The sequence below is a fragment of the Nipponia nippon genome, unplaced genomic scaffold (assembly GCF_047370975.1).
Source record: "Nipponia nippon isolate SJK-2023a ecotype South Korea unplaced genomic scaffold, ASM4737097v1 scaffold_2, whole genome shotgun sequence".
Taxonomy (NCBI): Eukaryota; Metazoa; Chordata; class Aves; order Pelecaniformes; family Threskiornithidae; genus Nipponia; species Nipponia nippon.
This window is the reverse complement of record NW_028262336.1, coordinates 72,195,754-72,212,793: the sequence shown is the minus strand read 5'-3', so window position 1 is coordinate 72,212,793 and position 17,040 is coordinate 72,195,754. Positions and strand designations below refer to the sequence as shown.

Sequence of the window (17,040 nt, the reverse complement as noted above, 5' to 3'; positions counted from 1 at the left end):
GCAGGGACATCTTTCACCAGATCAGGTTGCTCAAAGTCCTGTCCAACCTGACCTTGAGCACTTCCAATGATGGGGCATCCACAACTTCTCTGGGCAACTTGGTCCGGTGTCTCATCACCCTCATCATAAAGAATTTATTCCTTATGTCCAATCTAAATTTAACCTCTTTCAGCTTAAAACCATTAACCCTTGTCCTGTCACTACAGGCCTTGGAAAAAAAAGTCTCTCTCTCTTTCTTACAAGCCCCTTTTATATGTTGAAAGGCTGCAATAAGGTCTCCCTGGAGCCTTCTCTTCTCCAGGCTGAACCACCCCAACTCTCTCAGCCTTTCTTCGCAGGAGAGGTGCTCCAGCCTTCTGCCCATTTTTGTGGCCTCCTCTGGACCCTCTCCAACAGGTCCATATCTTTCCTGTGCTAAGGTCTCCAGAGCTGGACGCAGCACTCCAGGTGGGGTTTCACCAGAGCGGAGCAGAGGGGCAGAATCACCTCCCTCGACCTGCTGGCCATGCTTCTTTTGATGCAGCCCAGGATACGGTTGGCTTTCTGGGCTGCAAGCACACGCTGCTGGCTCATGTCCAGCTTTTCATCCACCAGGATGAATTTTTTCCTGACAGACTTAAAAAAAAAAAGCTGGGTGATTTTTTGTGCATGTTAAAACTTCATGGGGAAAATAAATTTTTGGTTGACAAAAATATTGACAATGTTAAGTCAAATACAGCAAATATGTTTTGGTCACATTTTAAACTAAAAAGAAAACTCAAACCATGAAAACTCTTCATTTCAAAACTGAGGTGCATTTGAGAAATGGATACATTAAGAAAAAGTTAAAACATTTTTTTGTTTTCTTAGCTTGGTCAGAACAACTGAGAAGCTTGTCTTTATGCAGAAACACAGATTTTTTTTTTTTTTTTAAATAGCTACTAAAATGGAAAAAAAATCCCCAACACCCAGGTAACTCCTTTTTCTTTCTTCTTTTTCTCTTTTTACTTTTCTTTTCTTTTCCTTTTTCTTTTTTCTTCTTCTTTTTCTTTTTTCTTTTTCTTTCTTGTTTTTAAATGTGCAGTAAACAGACTCCCCAGGCAGTATGAATTTAGAAAATGTAAGAAGGACGTGAAAGTACCTGATCTGTAGAACATGCAGTTCTGTGGAATGGGTGCTGAGATAAAAAAGCAAGACTCATTACCCTTACAAGCTGGCATCAGATACATTATAATGAAATTGTAACTGTGTTGAATGCCCTGTTTCTTGGGAGCACGTACTGAGAACGCAGAATATGCCAAGGCACTGTCTGCCGTACATGCAGTTGGGGAGCAAAACCTAAAAGAAAACCAGAATAGAGGGCATGGAGACGACATGACATCCAGCTTCCCTGCCAATGGACTCAAGGGCAAAGCCTCTTCTCTTACTTTCGGGGGTAAACATGCTCACAAACAGTAATCCCACCACAGCGACCTCCATCATGTGGAGGATCCAATTAGAACTTGGCTGCCCAGGTCTCTAGGACTCACTGATGTCTATCTGGAACAAACCAGTTTGTTTCCAACCTCAGCAAAAGTCTTCCTGAAACAAAGCAATGCCCACTGAGGCACTGGAGGCTTGTGCCACCAGTGGCTGCTGCTTGAATTCAGAAAGAAGAAAAGGCTGATGTCAACAGCTCTTCAGGCTGATGGATAAGGTTTTTTTTCCCTTTCTACCTGTACTTAGAAATTTCTTGCCTTTCCAGTAAGCTACCCTTTTATGAAATACAATTTTGTAGGTGCCCAAGTAATTTACTCAAACTCCCCAGTGCAGATATGCAAGTCAGGTAAAAGCCTGAAACCAGGAAGGGTACTGGAATAAGTACCTGAGACAGGAACCTGTGGAAGGGGGATACAATGCCACTGCCTCTACACTTAGCTCACTGATGGGTTAATAACTTGGTGCTTAGAGGTTCTTCATTGAGAACAATGGGCAACAGCTGCTAATGGGGTCCGACACTTGCGCCCTTGGGATGAAGAGGAAGGTTAATTGAATTCTAGTGAGGCCCCTTTTGTCTTGCAGAGCAATTGAACAAACCAGGGCAGCCAACTTCCCAGCATCAGCCTATGCATTGCGGCAAGCTCATCTGCAGTGTGACTAAACTGCCTTCAATAGAAGGAATGAATTTAGCCTCCTAAAGCTAAATTCGGGGAGACTGAAATAATTCTATTGGTAATTTTGACTGACAACTCAGGCCAGTGTTTGTTTTTACTTGTGGAAATGTTGCAGAAGAAGGAGTGCGTATCCTTGGATGGGAGGTTTAGCACACATCTTGCTTGCTGGGGCTCCAAATGTGCGAACTCTTCTGCTTCAGTTATTCATGGACATCCTTATCTGCACAATAACAAGAGCTGTGGGCCGTGTGAGCTGTGTTGTGAATGAAAGAAGAGAACAAAAAAGATTATTCCCACAAAGTCATTCACTTGCTTTTGGCATCTAAATCTTCTTTGGCTTCTCAGAAGCTGTGATACTGGTCTTCGAATGCAGACAATATTGAACGTAATGTTATTTTGAAGATGTTTAAGTCTGATTGGTCCTCATTAGTTAAAACGATGGTATTTTCAGCTTGCCAGATAAAAGTGTACTTTATGTTTTTAGCTCTTAATTCAGTTGGATATCTTCCAGTAGCAAATGGTTTCAGGTTATTAATTTCTTCATTACAAAAGTGATTGTCTGAAATCTGACCTGACTTTGGGATGATATTGAGATACATCTCTGCTGCATGTTCTCAGACTTCCCACAAGCAGCTTTTATTTGAGCACCGACAACATGCACTACACTTTTTGCCCCCCCAAGCCATGAAGACTTTTACAACTTGCTTCCTACGAACAGAGCTCTCTTAGTGGATGAAAAGGAGTCTATTCATTTGTATAGGATAACTCTAGAGCCAAGAACAGTGTAGGTAGTAATATTCCCCTGGCAATTTTTTGTTTACCTTTGTCTTGTGTTGTTCTTGTTTGAACTTTTCTCTCGGGCTGTCTGGACTGACGCCGATTTCCTGATGCACTGTTCCCTCTTTGTGTCTCTCCATTGTTTGCGGAGGCTACTTGAACTTCAGTCATTTTTTCAACTCTCCTCTCTGCTTCTTCACCTTCATGTGCAAATGTGTATTGGTTGCTCTGCTGCAGAGAAGGTTATCACTTTCTTTAGTTATGTCAGGGTGCCATACTTAAGAGGTTTTCACCTTAATCTAGGTGCCTGGGTGCTCTAGTATATATTATTTTCATATCTTCGTAACTCCATTTCACTTCCTATATCTGCAAAAGTAAAACGGGGGAATAAACAGGTGAGCACTGCTTTCTTAGAGCCAGCTTGCCAGGTAAATTCGATGGTCCAGGGATATCCAGTGTTTTGGAAGGTATTGGAAGGCAGTCTCTGAAACCATTACAATGTTTCCATCACAAATTTCCCCCTGCTACGCACACACACGCATGTGTGCGCACATATTCACATGCAGGCTCTAAAGCAAAGAAAGAAAGTGGGTTAAATAAAAATAAATAATGAACAGTCCTATTTAGTCCTATTTTTCGAATGAGACCGCTTGTGGCAGTACTGACTGCTGGACTTCTCACCAAAAAACCAAAGGCCCTCCAATTAGAAGAGTTTGAAAGCATCTCTTTAAATAATCCTGTACAAACCACACATGCAGCCACTATGCAGCATTATCACAGTTGAGCCAGATACAGCAAATGCAGTTAGAATGAAAACCAGAGGGAGGAATATTGCTTAAAGCAACTCACTTTTACTGACAGAGTACTGTAAGGCAAGGAAAAGATGTTTGCCAGATTTTTTAAAAAGAAGATTTCCAGCAAGAATGATTCAGAAAGATCTGCAGTTCAATATATTATTGAACTTTCAAAGACACTATCTTTTATAAATCCAATATTTATCTTTTTGTCATATATACAAAAGCTCAACTTAAACAAGCACAAAACAGACCACAAAATAATGGATTTGCATATGAAGTTTTGTTGATGGTTCATAATCTAGTAAACAAGAGAATGCAGATGTTCTGTTACTACAGTTACAGTTGACTAGATTTAAACTTAAATATACCCTGAAACAGATGAAGAAACCACAAAATACAGATGTGTTCAATATGACTATTTTAAAAAAAAATCTAAACCATGTTCAACCATACACAGGGAACAAAATGTTGATAGATGCCAAGAAAACTGTATTTTATGGCCAAAACTAATTTTGCATTTACGGTGAAGGCATCTGTGAAAACAATCCTGTATTCTGACCACTCTACATTAATATTTTGGCCAGAAAACATCGCAAAGCACTGGCTTTTGTCTGCTTTTAAAAGGATATATTTTTTTAAGTGGTGATGTACATTAACTGTGAGCCTCTTACAAGACCTCACATCAGGCCATGTTAGAGCAACCTATCATTTCCATAGGAAACAATGGTAATGGAAAGGTCACAGCTATGCTAAAAAACCCAGTCGGGGGGCCGAGCAACAAAATCTGGAACCTCTTAGTTCTTCCTTGAGGGAAGGGCACATTTTCACCCCACATTTTTAGACAGCCTTGAATTCCGAAACTAACAAACTCTGCTGCATTTTGTGGCTTTTCTTCTCCACCTCCATCTCTGTATAGCATTGGCCTTTCACTGGAAATACTTTTATGAAGGGGACAGCTGCTATTTCACCAGTGATAATGTAGCACTAATGGTGCTTCAAAGAATAAAAAAAGGCTAACACGTCAAAATATGATGCATCAGGACAAAAGGGACAAAGGTACTTAACCACAGTACAGTGTCATGCCTTAGCTTTGCAGGGCTGTAGCATGAGTAGTAACATGAGTAATTCAAATTCACTTCTACCTATACAGGCAAAACTGAACTGTATTTTAAAAGCCATACAATACTACTCTGCAATTAGAACCCCCAACATGCTAATTTTTATCACACAGACAAGAAGAAAGTTATCTTATGACTACACAAGGAAATGGGACCCCATTAGCAGAAGAATAATGACACCACGCATATATGTAACCAGTATATTCTGAAAATGAAGCATAAACCATGTTTTTCACATGGAGGTCTTTTGATGGATGCTTAAATGCAGTTTTCATGTCTTTTTTTTTTTCTCCTTTTTTTCTGTTTTCTCTATGAAAATCAAGCTCTTTGCATAATTAACCAAAACCCAAAGATATTTACATTTTAAAAGCCAATCCTTCACCTTCTGATTTTAAAATGAGTTATCCTGTATCTTGCATATTTTAAAAAAAGGTCCAGAAAAAGCTTAGATTTGTAATTCAGAATCTGTACTTTGTAAAAATACTTCCCTTGAACATGAAGTCAGTGCTGACCTCTTCAGGTCATTTGTGAGTAACAAAATCTTTCTAAATTAATGTTCCTAAATAAGAACCGAGGGAAAACACAAAAAGAAGAAATACATTACCCCTGTATTGTAAAGTGTTGCCACTTTAAAGTATGGTATAGGTTGAAGAAAAACACAAAGGTGTGTGTATCAAAATACATTTTCATTATGTAGCTACGAAACATATGAAATCTTTCAGTGCTCTGTCTGCTAAAGGCAATATAGTCTCTCTGGCTTTGTTAGTACTGCTATTGTATACAGGTTTTTTAAAGTGTAGTTAGTACCTACAAAGGTGAATTCTAATATATGTGTGTGCTATGTTTCATATGGCAGAAGGATAAGCATTTGAAAAAATTTATGACATTGATTTTAAAGAAATCGTACATTACACAGTGTCTTCAATTCTAAACAGAAAATTAGATTGTACTTGAAGTGTTTGCTGTTGCAGTATGACTTAGATTTTTCTCAGATATCAAGAAGGTCCTCTCCACTCTCATCACTCTCCACAGTTAATTGTCTTGTCCACCATTTCTTGACTTCTGATCCACAAGAGGCAGCATCAGACATGGGATTCATTTTGCATACAACAGATTTCATAGTTGAACGTCCACCAAAGCGGAGGTTGACTGAAGACACTGAATGGCTTATTGGTTTGGGGGCTATGAAATTAAACAGAAAGTTCTGCATTAGAGTAGATCTGCTTCTTGAACATTTTTGCTTAGAATTCAGGTATACAGAACTAGCTGGACTGGGGCAGCTTTAAACTGATTTAGTATAGAAAGAGTAGGGCTCTGTTTTAATGTGGTTTTTTTTCCAGCTCCAGCTGTTCACCTGGCTCCCACTAATCAGCTGGTAGAGCAGTTTAACTGAGCAGTGCCTCATTGCCTTCTGCTGGGATAGCTGATGCAACAGGTCTCTTCTTATCTGGCTAGCTGCAACCTATATGGTTTAAGCAGTACTTACATGAGCTGACCTGCTGGCAAAATGGTGAAAGTAGTAAGCGCCAGAAAAAGGGAGGGAAAAGTGCATTTAGAAGGGGCAGCTACATCTAGAAAGTGATATCTAACAATGGCCTAGGGGTGGAAGCCAGTCCAAGATGCTGGTATGGCTTTAAGAAAGCACTAAAACACATGTGTAAGTATATGAAAACCACAATTGATCTTAATGATGCTATTCATGATCTTAAATACATGTCTTTGTTGGATTGGGGGCAGAGTATTTATCACCTGCCAGGCCGTACTGCGCATGAAGGTGACCCTCCTTTTCTGAGACCGTCCACTGAGGAGCATTCAAGAGTGACATGGCCAAGATCAGTGCTAAGAAAAGAAACCCTGAACTCCTCATTCTTACTTGGAAAACCTATCCAGTTGGCTACAGTAGTATGATTCCTCCTTGCCACGTTCCTTTTTCAACTCTTTCTGTTCCAACAAAATGTTGATCTTTGCTGCTCAGTGACATTTAAGTGGAAAACATCGATCGAAAGCTCTCTGTTAAGTTGTCCTGTTTCTTGGACAAGTACTCTGGTCACAAAAGTAGGGTTACCGGTACTCATAGCGTGACCATCTCTTCTACTTCCACCTAGATATGATTAGGGTCTGAACAGTGGCAGCCTTTGAAGGCAACGCTTTGACTTGGAATAGGACTGACTGATGGCAACTGAAAGCACGTTGATGTGCACACACCTAACCTGCTGGTCACGAGATGTGGCAGACAGCAGAGGTCAATATGTGCTTTAAGCGAGAATATTTCAGGTGGTGGAGAGTGGTCTTGAGATAAAGAACTAATAAGGCCTCAGACTGTATTTATGCACCTCTCCCACCCTCCTATAAGCAACCTCATATAAGGCACAGTCTAGCCTTTCTCTTCTTGTGGACTGTAGTTACTAGAATAACTTGAGGATGTTTCCTGTTTGTGAGAAAATAAACGGGAAACTGATTGTATACCTGGCCAATTCCTGGCTGAAGTGAAGCTATAAAAATGTATTATTATGGTGTAAAGTATAAATCACACACCTGGTATGCTTAGGCAAGACAAGGCACTCAGAAGTTATCACTGTTGTTGGGAAATCTTAATGCATTTTCACTGTGCTTTATATGATAAAAGAGAACTCTAAATGCACAAGATGCTATCCAAACACACAGGATGGAACAGCCCTCAATCCAACAAACCTGAGCAAATATATGAAAAAGTAAAAAAAACCCAACAACCTGCACATGGCAATGCTTGAGGCCATCTTCCAAACTTTCAGAATTGGGAGGAAGGGGAGAGATTGCTGTACTTCAGCATGCATGAGGGTAGAAAAACCCTGATGTGGGTGCAAGCAGCAGGCAGGAGGTAGAACTGTAAATCATGAAGCCTCTCATGACCTTGTTATTGTACAGCAGTGATTTGGCATGTGGGGACTATACTGATACACATTTTTCATGTACCTGATGGCAAACGCCATTGTCCAAATTTCCGCTGAGGTTTCCCAGCATCTGCAGAATCTTGTCGATAGCCACCTCGGTCAGAAAGTGTTGGGCTAAGGAGTTGCTGCTGGCTACTTGTCTGAACAGAGAAAAAAGAATATCAGTCATAGTTCCCCATCACATGGGGATAATCCTAAGAACGCTTATCGTTCTATTCTATTGCCAAGCTTTATACATGAATACAAACAAAATATATTGCCCTTTGTTAAGGCAGCACAGTTTCTATTCTTTACTGCCCCAGAAAACTGCTACTAGTAGAAAAAACCCAAAACTGACCATTTGGGCTCAATTCCAGCCTGCAGTCCCACTGATGGGTACAAAATTGTTCTCAGCCTTCCACAGTGGAGTCCTTACATTGTACCTTCTTCATTCCCTAGCCTGAAAGAGCCCAGGACTCCTACTCACAGGACCCTGTGTGCCCAATGTTATCACTCTCAGTGTAAAAACTACTTCAGAATACTTGAACAGGAAAACTTCAAGTCCCTGAGCCTGTACACAGCTCCTGTTAGACCTGAAAGCTGGTGCTGCCAGAGTTGTACAGCTGAGTTTGCCCTTTACAGTGCTAGCAGACAGCTGACTGAGCTGGGGAATTACTGCTTTAGACCGCCTTGCCTTTACACCTGAAGGCAAAGACTGAAGCAAAACAAGATATTGCTTTCAACTTTTCCAGTTAAAATGATGTTTAAAAAAGAACAAATAAGAAACATGGAAGTTTTCTGAATTTGTTCTGAGTAGCTGATAGCCTTCTGGTTAACATACCTCTGGCTGTGCACTGTTATCCTGATTAATAGCATTCATATCTTCACTTGGCTGTGTCGTCTCAATGCTGGGAGGATTCAGAAATCGGCTCAACTCCTGCTGTTGGCTCTCTCGTAGACTGTGGATAATGCTGCATGACTGTTGTTGTTTCTATCAAGGTACAATATGTGACAACAAAAATGTTCTCATTGGTGTGTCACAGTGTTTGATTTTTTTTAAAGCCTTCTAAATATTTAACCGAACAGTGAGCACCAGATGTGGGTACCAGGTGCATCAATAAAGCCACACATATCAGATGGTCGCTATTTAAATAAAGTGACTTCCAGCATATGTCTAACCTTTACGTAGGGAATAGAGGATGAAAGTTATAAACTATATTAAGTGAAAGGCAAGTTGCTCAATTGTTGGTTTAAACCTAGAGTTTAAAAACATATAAAGTTTTGAATTTATGAGTTAAAAGTTCTTGCAAAGAAAAAGAAACAAGGAAATTGGTAGAGATTCACTAAGAATTACATGAAGGCAATGAAAAAGATCTGATTTCTTTCATGGGCTTTGGAACAGGCTGTCAATAAGACTGGATAAAACAGTAGTGGAAATCTTGGGACTGCATATAGATTTACAGCACAAATAGAAAAGCAAACCCACTACCATTATGATCGTACAATCTAATTTGCTTTTAAATTAAAATAAACAGCCCTTAGGAAGGGTTTCACTTTCCTGGGTAGTTTTCACATGCTCCCTCTAGAGAGATTTAGAGACTAACAAGAGAATATATATTTGAAAATATATATTAACCTCCATAATTACATTCAGTTTATAAAAGGTTCATATAATGTGAAATGATATGAACCATATTATTAGAGTGAAATGAATAGCATATTTACTTTAACATAGTGTAATTCAATATCATAATGAAATGAACAACAGAGTTGAACAAACCCAGAATTGAGAGCTGAGATTAAATTTACTGCCATTGTTATTACAGAGATGAGACCAAAATGAAACTATCTATCTGAATATGCCTTGAACACTGACGTTTCAGCTGGCATGTACATTACACTCCAATTGTCCAGTTACCGTTTTTTGTAAATTTACAAACAGAAAAAGCCAGATCCCATGATCACAGATCTCTATGGAAAATCTCCACTCACAAGAAGTAAGCTTTTATAAAAATAAAAAAATACATGCACCAAAACCCGGACTCAGCCTTACAGTAACTGAAAAATCAGTCATCAAAGCAACCAGGTTGTGATTTTTTATATAAAGGAAGAGTTGTTTTTGGAAGAAAAGAGAATAATTGCAAAACCTTATTCAAATTTCCTGAAATTTTTTAATATAAATTTAATCCAAGACAAACTTCGACCAGCATATATTGTAGCTACTCTGAGCAAAGGCAAATATGTTTCTGATTATCAGAAGCACTGCGTAAACAGAATACAGAAGCACTGTCTAGATCTATACTAGTGAATTAAACAGACTGGGATTTCCTGCAGTGCTGAAGCCAAGTGACAGGCCAGGACTTGCATGATCTGGCTGATCTTCCCTCTACCACACAAGACAGCTTCAACCACTGCCTACTGGGAGCAGTCTCCACCCTGACCCATGCCTGGAGGGCTGTGATGCTCCTGTGGCAGTGGTTTGGGAGAGTATGAGTACGCAGGGGCCAAAACAGTGCCAAGGAACACGGTAACGAGTATGGGTGACCCCATCCCAGTCCTGAGCCAATGCCTTGGCCCTGCTTATTTTCCTGCCATAGACACAGCTACTGTGCGCCACGGTTCATACACCTGATTTGCATGTACACATTGCTCATTTGCACACACTGTTACTGTAATGGCTTATTCAAATGATGTATCTTGATACGGATTCCTTTTGAAGAGTCATCTGCTGGTGACTGATCATGGTATCTTCTCCCAGCAGAGGCAAGGAAATTATACAACTACATTCTGTGAGGAAGGATTAGGCCTATGAGGTTTCATCAAATTACATTGTTTTTTCTTTATTCCTTTGACTTTGGTCTCTGCACATGCATCTTCCTGCTGTATTGAAAAGACAGATAAATTTTTGGCAGGAAGACAGCTTTGCCTTCAAAAGATGCTTATTTTTGTACCGCTTTCAATTGAGCTGTAACATACTTTTTTGCTGAGTTAGCAACTGCTACATACTTCTTCACATAAATATTATGGTGACTCCAGAGTAAATGAAGCATAGTGATGGCAAATTCCAGAATTGTTAAGCAGTACAATTGCTGCAACCATTTAGATGCTGGTTCAGCTTGACTTACTGCTCTGATTCGCTTTAAGCACTTCTTCAGCCACATGCGTATGGTCTGTTTGGCCACCTCCTCTTCTATGGTATATTCCAGTTGTTCCCTAGCAAGCAGCTCTTCCAGTTGAAGACTTTTTCTAATATCAACAGACCTATATGAAAGCATGCTGGAAGAAACATAGATTTTTTTTTTTTAAATGCTAGTGACCTTACATTTTAATTTAGAAAATCAAAGCTCATACTTAAGACCTTAGTGCAAAAATATGTAATTCAGGTGGGTGCAATAAACTCACATATGAAGCTAAAAAATGCTGAGATGATTCCGGAAGAGACTTGTGGTGCTCAAAACAAATGAAGACCCTATCACCAACATCTAGCTATCCAATACAGGTGAGTTGCTGAACTGTAAGCAACTAGGGCATTTGCAGGTGTTGGACTTTTTTTTACTCTTGGATAATGTTCCCATCTCAATTTTATTTCTAGTCAGATTCACCGCCATGTTGCTACATATGTGGGCACAACTTTGCATTGCTTGGGATACAAGAACAATGCGAGCCGGCTGTTTAAGACAAACTGTCTTAAATGAAAACATTAAAATTACTTAGAGCTGATTCTCTAGGACCTGTGTTTTCCATCACAAATATTTTTGCAGAAAAAAAAGGGACATCTAGGTTTCGTATTACATTTAAAATGGGAGTGCCTCTCTGGCTATCAATCTTGCCTTTTCCCAAGCCTAATGAATACCTTTTAGCCTGGAGAGAAACACAGGCCATTATAACCACCCTACAAATTTAGAGAAAATCTCAGCATACCTGAGTACATCATGGAAAGTGACATCACCACCATTATGGAGCCGTTCCATCTCATAGCACATGTGCTTGAACAGCAGCTTGTCCTTGTCGAGATCCACCTCCAGCCTGCCCCGCAGAAGCCTCAGCAGAAATTTCACTCGGAAGGTAGGGATTACTCCCTGGGTAAAATTGCATAACAACTGGTAAATTATTACTGTGACCTAACAACCAATGCAGACATTCAACTTGATCAGTGAGAAAAACACTATTTCTCCAAAAACTGTGTGTCAAATCCTGGCCTATTTAAGTCACTGTGAATACATTACTGAAGAATACACACATGCAGCCAGCTCTTCAGCACATGACATCAGTTGTAGTTCATGGAAGTCTTTGCTGTTATTTGACTGATGTAAAATGGGAATCTGTGCTGTTAATTTTGTCAGAAATTTTCAAAATTGCTTGGGGATTTAGTTCCCCATTTGCATTAATCTATGAGAAGTATATGCCCAAATAGCTGCCTTTGGAAAACTGAAATTAAACTGCAGTTTAAACATTCATAGTCAGGCCTATACCTGGCTGCAAAACTGTCCTCTTCTCTGTGCATCTTTGGACAGGAGAATGCTGGAAGTTTACTGGCTTGTTAAAAGTCTTCTGCTCTAAGAGTCAACCTAGCACATGTTGCACTTTTTGCGACAACAATTTTGATCTGCTGTAAAAAATTAAGATTGAAAGTATTTCCCTCCAGAACCATGGATCCATACTCTTCATGTATTTTGTTCTGCTAAATAACTAGAACTATTTTTGCTGTGATGTGTTGTTCCACATCAGAGAGATACTGTCAGTCCTGGGCACAATGGATGCAGAACCCTCCGCCTCCATCAGCACAGACTGCAGCTTCCATCTCCAGCACAGCTACATGCCAACTCCCAAGTAACAAGTGATAGGACGAGAGGAAACAGCCTCAAGCTGCGCCAGGGGAGGTTTAGGTTGGATATTAGGAAAAACTTCTTCACCAAAAGGGTAGTCAGGCACTGGAACAGGCTGCCCAGGGAAGTGGTTGACTCTCCATCCCTGGAGGTATTTAAAAGACGGGTAGATGTGGTGCTTAGGGACATGGTTTAGTGGGGGACTTGGCAGTGCTAGGTTAATGTTGGACTCGATGATCTTAAGGGTCTTTTCCAACCTTAACGACTGTATGATTCTATGATTCTGGTGCCTGGATTGTTCCTCCCCAGGTGCAGGACTTTGCTTGCTCTTCTGCTCATCGAACCACGAGGTTCCTGTCATCCCATCTCTCCAGCCTGTTTAGGTCCCTCTGGATGGCAGCATGATCCTCTGCTGTATCAGCCACTCCTCCCAGTTTGGTGTCATCTGCAAACTTGCTGAGGGTGCGCTCTGCCCCATCATCCAGATCATTAATGAAGACGTTGAACAGGATTGGACCCAATATTGATCCTTGGGGTAAACAACTAATTACTGGCCTCCAACTAGACTCTGTGCCACTGATCATTACCCTCTCGGCCTGGCCATTCAGCCAGTGTTCAGTCCACCTCATCATCTTCTCATCCAGCCCATATTTCATCAGCTTCTCTATGAGGATCTTATGGGAGACAGTGCCGAAATCCCAGCAAAGGCTTTCTGAAGATCAGGCACATAATGGACGCGAGTCTGTAGACTTCCAAGGGAACAACTCTCTGGGAGCTGGGAGGAAAGATGCTATCATATTGATCCTATGAATCTACATTTGTTTTTAATCTACTATTGTAAGTACTTCACAGTAGTAAAGAATACAGGTTAGTATTTGAAGGGCCATGAACAATGTTAGATCATGTTCACTGAACTTTTATAACCTAACAGTAACCACTCAGTGAGTTTTGTCAGCGCATTTTATTTTCCCCTTATGTTTTTTCAAGGACAAATGTAAATTTACTGGATTTCTGTGCCCATTATCAAGTTTCTTACCTCTCTTTTGTCATCAACCATGTTCCATATAATTTGAAAATGCCTAAGATCATTATAACTTAAAAGTTGGTCTTCTTCAGTTGAGTAAAACAATGAGAAATTCTCCACAATGATAGCTGAAAACGACAAAACCAAAATACACTATAATGAAAGCCTGTAGTTACATTCTAACTGGTTAATCTCTATAAGTAACAATGAATTTCAACAGAATATCAATTCCGTTGTGCAAACTTCACACCAATAAATGCCTTTAACTGTCACGCTACATCAATATGCACTGTGCTCACTTTTTAAAAGCTATATCTTAAATGCTGGTGAGATGCCTAATCTAACATCTTCTAAAATCAACTAGGCGAATTCCAACGATGTTGGAAAAATGTTAACCGGAGAAAGGAAAAGCTCAGAAAATAATATTCCTTAGGGTAACTATGCTCTACAAATATAACACATCTCTCTGTTCAGAAAACCTTCATTCCCAAAATTCCTGAGCTTTAGCATACACCATGCCAGAGAGGTATCAAAAACATCATATGCATGTAAGGTAACAGTGAAGGTACAAGGTAACCTCATACCTGAATAGCACAACAGACTCAAATCTAACATACTACATGCCAAGATGGACCTTTCTGTTATTAATGTATATTTTTACTTACCAACAAGCAAATTTAGCATGATATATGCAATGATGACATAAAATGAACAGAAATACATAAGAGCACCAGCATAATTTCCACAGTCTGTTTTCCAGTAGGTGCTGTTATCTGGCGTACAAAATGGAGGCTGAACCTTCAAAATGAAAGAAAACAAACTCAATCAATCATAATAAGATTCTTAATTTCTCTGCAATCAGTACTTAAGACTATAATTTTGCTAAAGCTCCCCAAATAGGGAATACTGCTGTGGGCATTATTGTGGGCAGTTTTTTGTTGTTCCTTTAGCAGTCAGAAATCAGAAAACAGAGAGAGGTATGACAAAAAAGGCCTAGGTGTGGATCTCCCTACCACACACAAGGCACATTGTGCATTATGCCACTGTAAAGAAACAACTTGGTGCTCTGAAGCATGGTGGTTTTCAAAAAGCTTCCCTGCCCATTAATTTCAAAAAGGAAGGGAATATGATTTTTATTGCAATGGAAACCACAGACAGAAATTTACTTGGGCAAAATAAAATGATTTCAGGACAAATTCTGAGATCATTAAGACTACCATTCACACACAATGAGCCAAAATGCAGGTATGAAAGACAGAGTCAATCTGAAAAGTCACCTTGCCGCAGTCAAAGCAGAGATAACAGTGTAAAAGTGAGTTACTGCACTTCTGATTTTGAAAGCATCTTTTTATTTTTGTTTTTAAATCATGCCTAGCCCCATGAAATATTACATTGTGAGTGTGTGGTTGGAACTGCAATTTGTGTGTCATGTTCTGAGGTTTGGCAAACATTATATCTCTTGAAGACATAAAGGCAATCACAACATTCCTTGTACAAAGCTAAGATACTGGAAACACTTTGAAATGCAAGGGTGCCTCCTGTTTCTTGCCACTTTATCTCTGGCAATATTGTATTTACCATGCAGTCATGCATAATTTTGTTCCAGTCTTCTCCAGTAACTATTCTGAAGAGTACAGTAATAGCCTTGCCAGCTGATGAAAAATTTGCATGTCTGTTTTAAAGAATAAGAGAGAGAGAGAGATCATTTCACGTCCCAGAACTAAAACGTTGGCAAGAAAAAAACGCAAATCATTTCCATTTTCTACTGTTCTACTATTTTAAACCGAAAATAGTTACAGTATTATTTGAATGAGCTCATTGAATTATTTATTCCATGACTTAAGATATAATAACTGAACTTTAGTTCAGACACAGATCTGAGTATTTTGGCTCATTTTATCAAAGAGCAAAAGCAGACTCAGACCCAGATCCCATCTCCTGGCTCCATTCTCTTCCTGGAGTCTGATGATGTTATTGATTGTGAAATCTCCAGTTAACGGCCCGTTCACAGAACTGCCCCCTCTCTGTATCAGCCTGGTATATGGACCCTGTATTTGGGTGATGCCGATAAGGTGTAGTAGGTACCCTATGCCTCAGCAGCTTGCAGCTAGCGCGGTGCTGTTTTGAAGCATTTTCTAGCTGGCATAATGAAGAACAGCTCTCAGTCTGCTCTGGGCTGGATCAGGTGTCATTTGGTCCAATGCACCAAGACTGGAAAGATGGCTCAGTGCCTTCTATCAGAAATTTTGTTTAGAGCTCTTCAGCTAGACCTGGGGACTTGTCTGGCTTTTACCACGTATAAACTTCTCTCTAGCAGAAATGTGATTTTTTGGGCTGTTCCAAGAACATCCCCATGAGGTAGTACATACTGTACCTGTTAATGTTCTCTCCATATTTCACTGTGCCAAATAAAACCACTCCAGCAAAAGCATAACAGAGAAGCAGTAAGAACATTCCCACTATGATGAAGAAACTCTTGTACATGCTGACAACCACAGTCAGGAGTAGCATTTTTAGTGTCACCTGGAAGGACAGAGAAAAAGCAAACCATGACGCCATTCAGGAAAGCTGAGATAAAAGGGAAAAGAGACTTATTGCAGTTGCCGTTTTGGCAATGAATTCTTTACACATACTCGTGTCATGGTTTAAACCCAGCTGGCAACTAAGCACCACACAGCCGCCCCATACTAGCTAATATGAGGAAAATTATCCCAGCCAAAACCAGCACAATACGTTAATGGATGAGCCCAGTGAAATGGTACATTATGAATCTGATTGGAACTGAACATTTTGTGTCTTCCTCTGAAATTTAGTTTGCTTTTTACTTGTTGAAGAGATCAGCATATCTGCCTAATTTTCAAGGTCAAGATGTTCCTCAAAGGGGATGTATAGGATAATACAGTGTAGGATAATACAGCAATAATACAGCATAAGCTTAACTATAATGTTCAGTATCAGGATACTCCAGAAGTATCAAAATTAGCATTGTATGAACAGTGGTGCAGTATACTACTTTGGGCTTATCTGAAAGTGATGTTAACTATTAGATGGAAATCACAGATACTGCACCCTACTCAAAGAAATGGGTTGATGTATAGAGAAGAGGATTTCCTTAAGATGAGCACAGCTTGATTAAACTAGTTAATTTCTCACACAAATTGCCAAAGAGCTTAAGAAGAGAGCACAAGTTTTGAAATTACATAGACAGTAGGCCTAGATAATAGATATTACTGTCCTGTGCATGCATATTGTACATTTTACTCTTGATAAAGGTATTGCCCTAGATTGCCCTAACACCCTTAACCACTTTGGATGCTATGGAAAATTCTCTTTAATGGAACTGAGGGTGGCAGTTTTCTTTAGAATAATGCCAGACTGATAACTCATGCTGACTTTTATCCATCACACTGCATAACAACAGATAAATTAGTGAAACTGATGCAGCTCCTAACATGAA

General features: G+C 39.8%; 1 protein-coding gene across 2 annotated transcripts in view; it reads right to left on the bottom strand.

Moving 5' to 3' along the window:
* Positions 1-774: 774 nt before the first annotated feature.
* NALCN (sodium leak channel, non-selective) overlaps positions 775-17,040 on the bottom strand; it is a 246,181-nt gene continuing 229,915 nt past the window's right edge. For both annotated transcript variants that reach the window (XM_087758313.1, XM_087758314.1), the window contains exons 36-44: positions 15,958-16,106; positions 15,162-15,255; positions 14,249-14,381; positions 13,596-13,711; positions 11,655-11,812; positions 10,859-11,009; positions 8,575-8,724; positions 7,777-7,894; positions 775-6,006 (exon numbers count right to left, since the gene is read on the bottom strand). In XM_087758313.1, the coding sequence (XP_087614439.1) occupies positions 5,813-6,006; positions 7,777-7,894; positions 8,575-8,724; positions 10,859-11,009; positions 11,655-11,812; positions 13,596-13,711; positions 14,249-14,381; positions 15,162-15,255; positions 15,958-16,106 (1,263 nt within the window). In that variant the 3' untranslated portion in view covers positions 775-5,812. The remainder of the gene's footprint in view (positions 6,007-7,776; positions 7,895-8,574; positions 8,725-10,858; positions 11,010-11,654; positions 11,813-13,595; positions 13,712-14,248; positions 14,382-15,161; positions 15,256-15,957; positions 16,107-17,040) is intronic.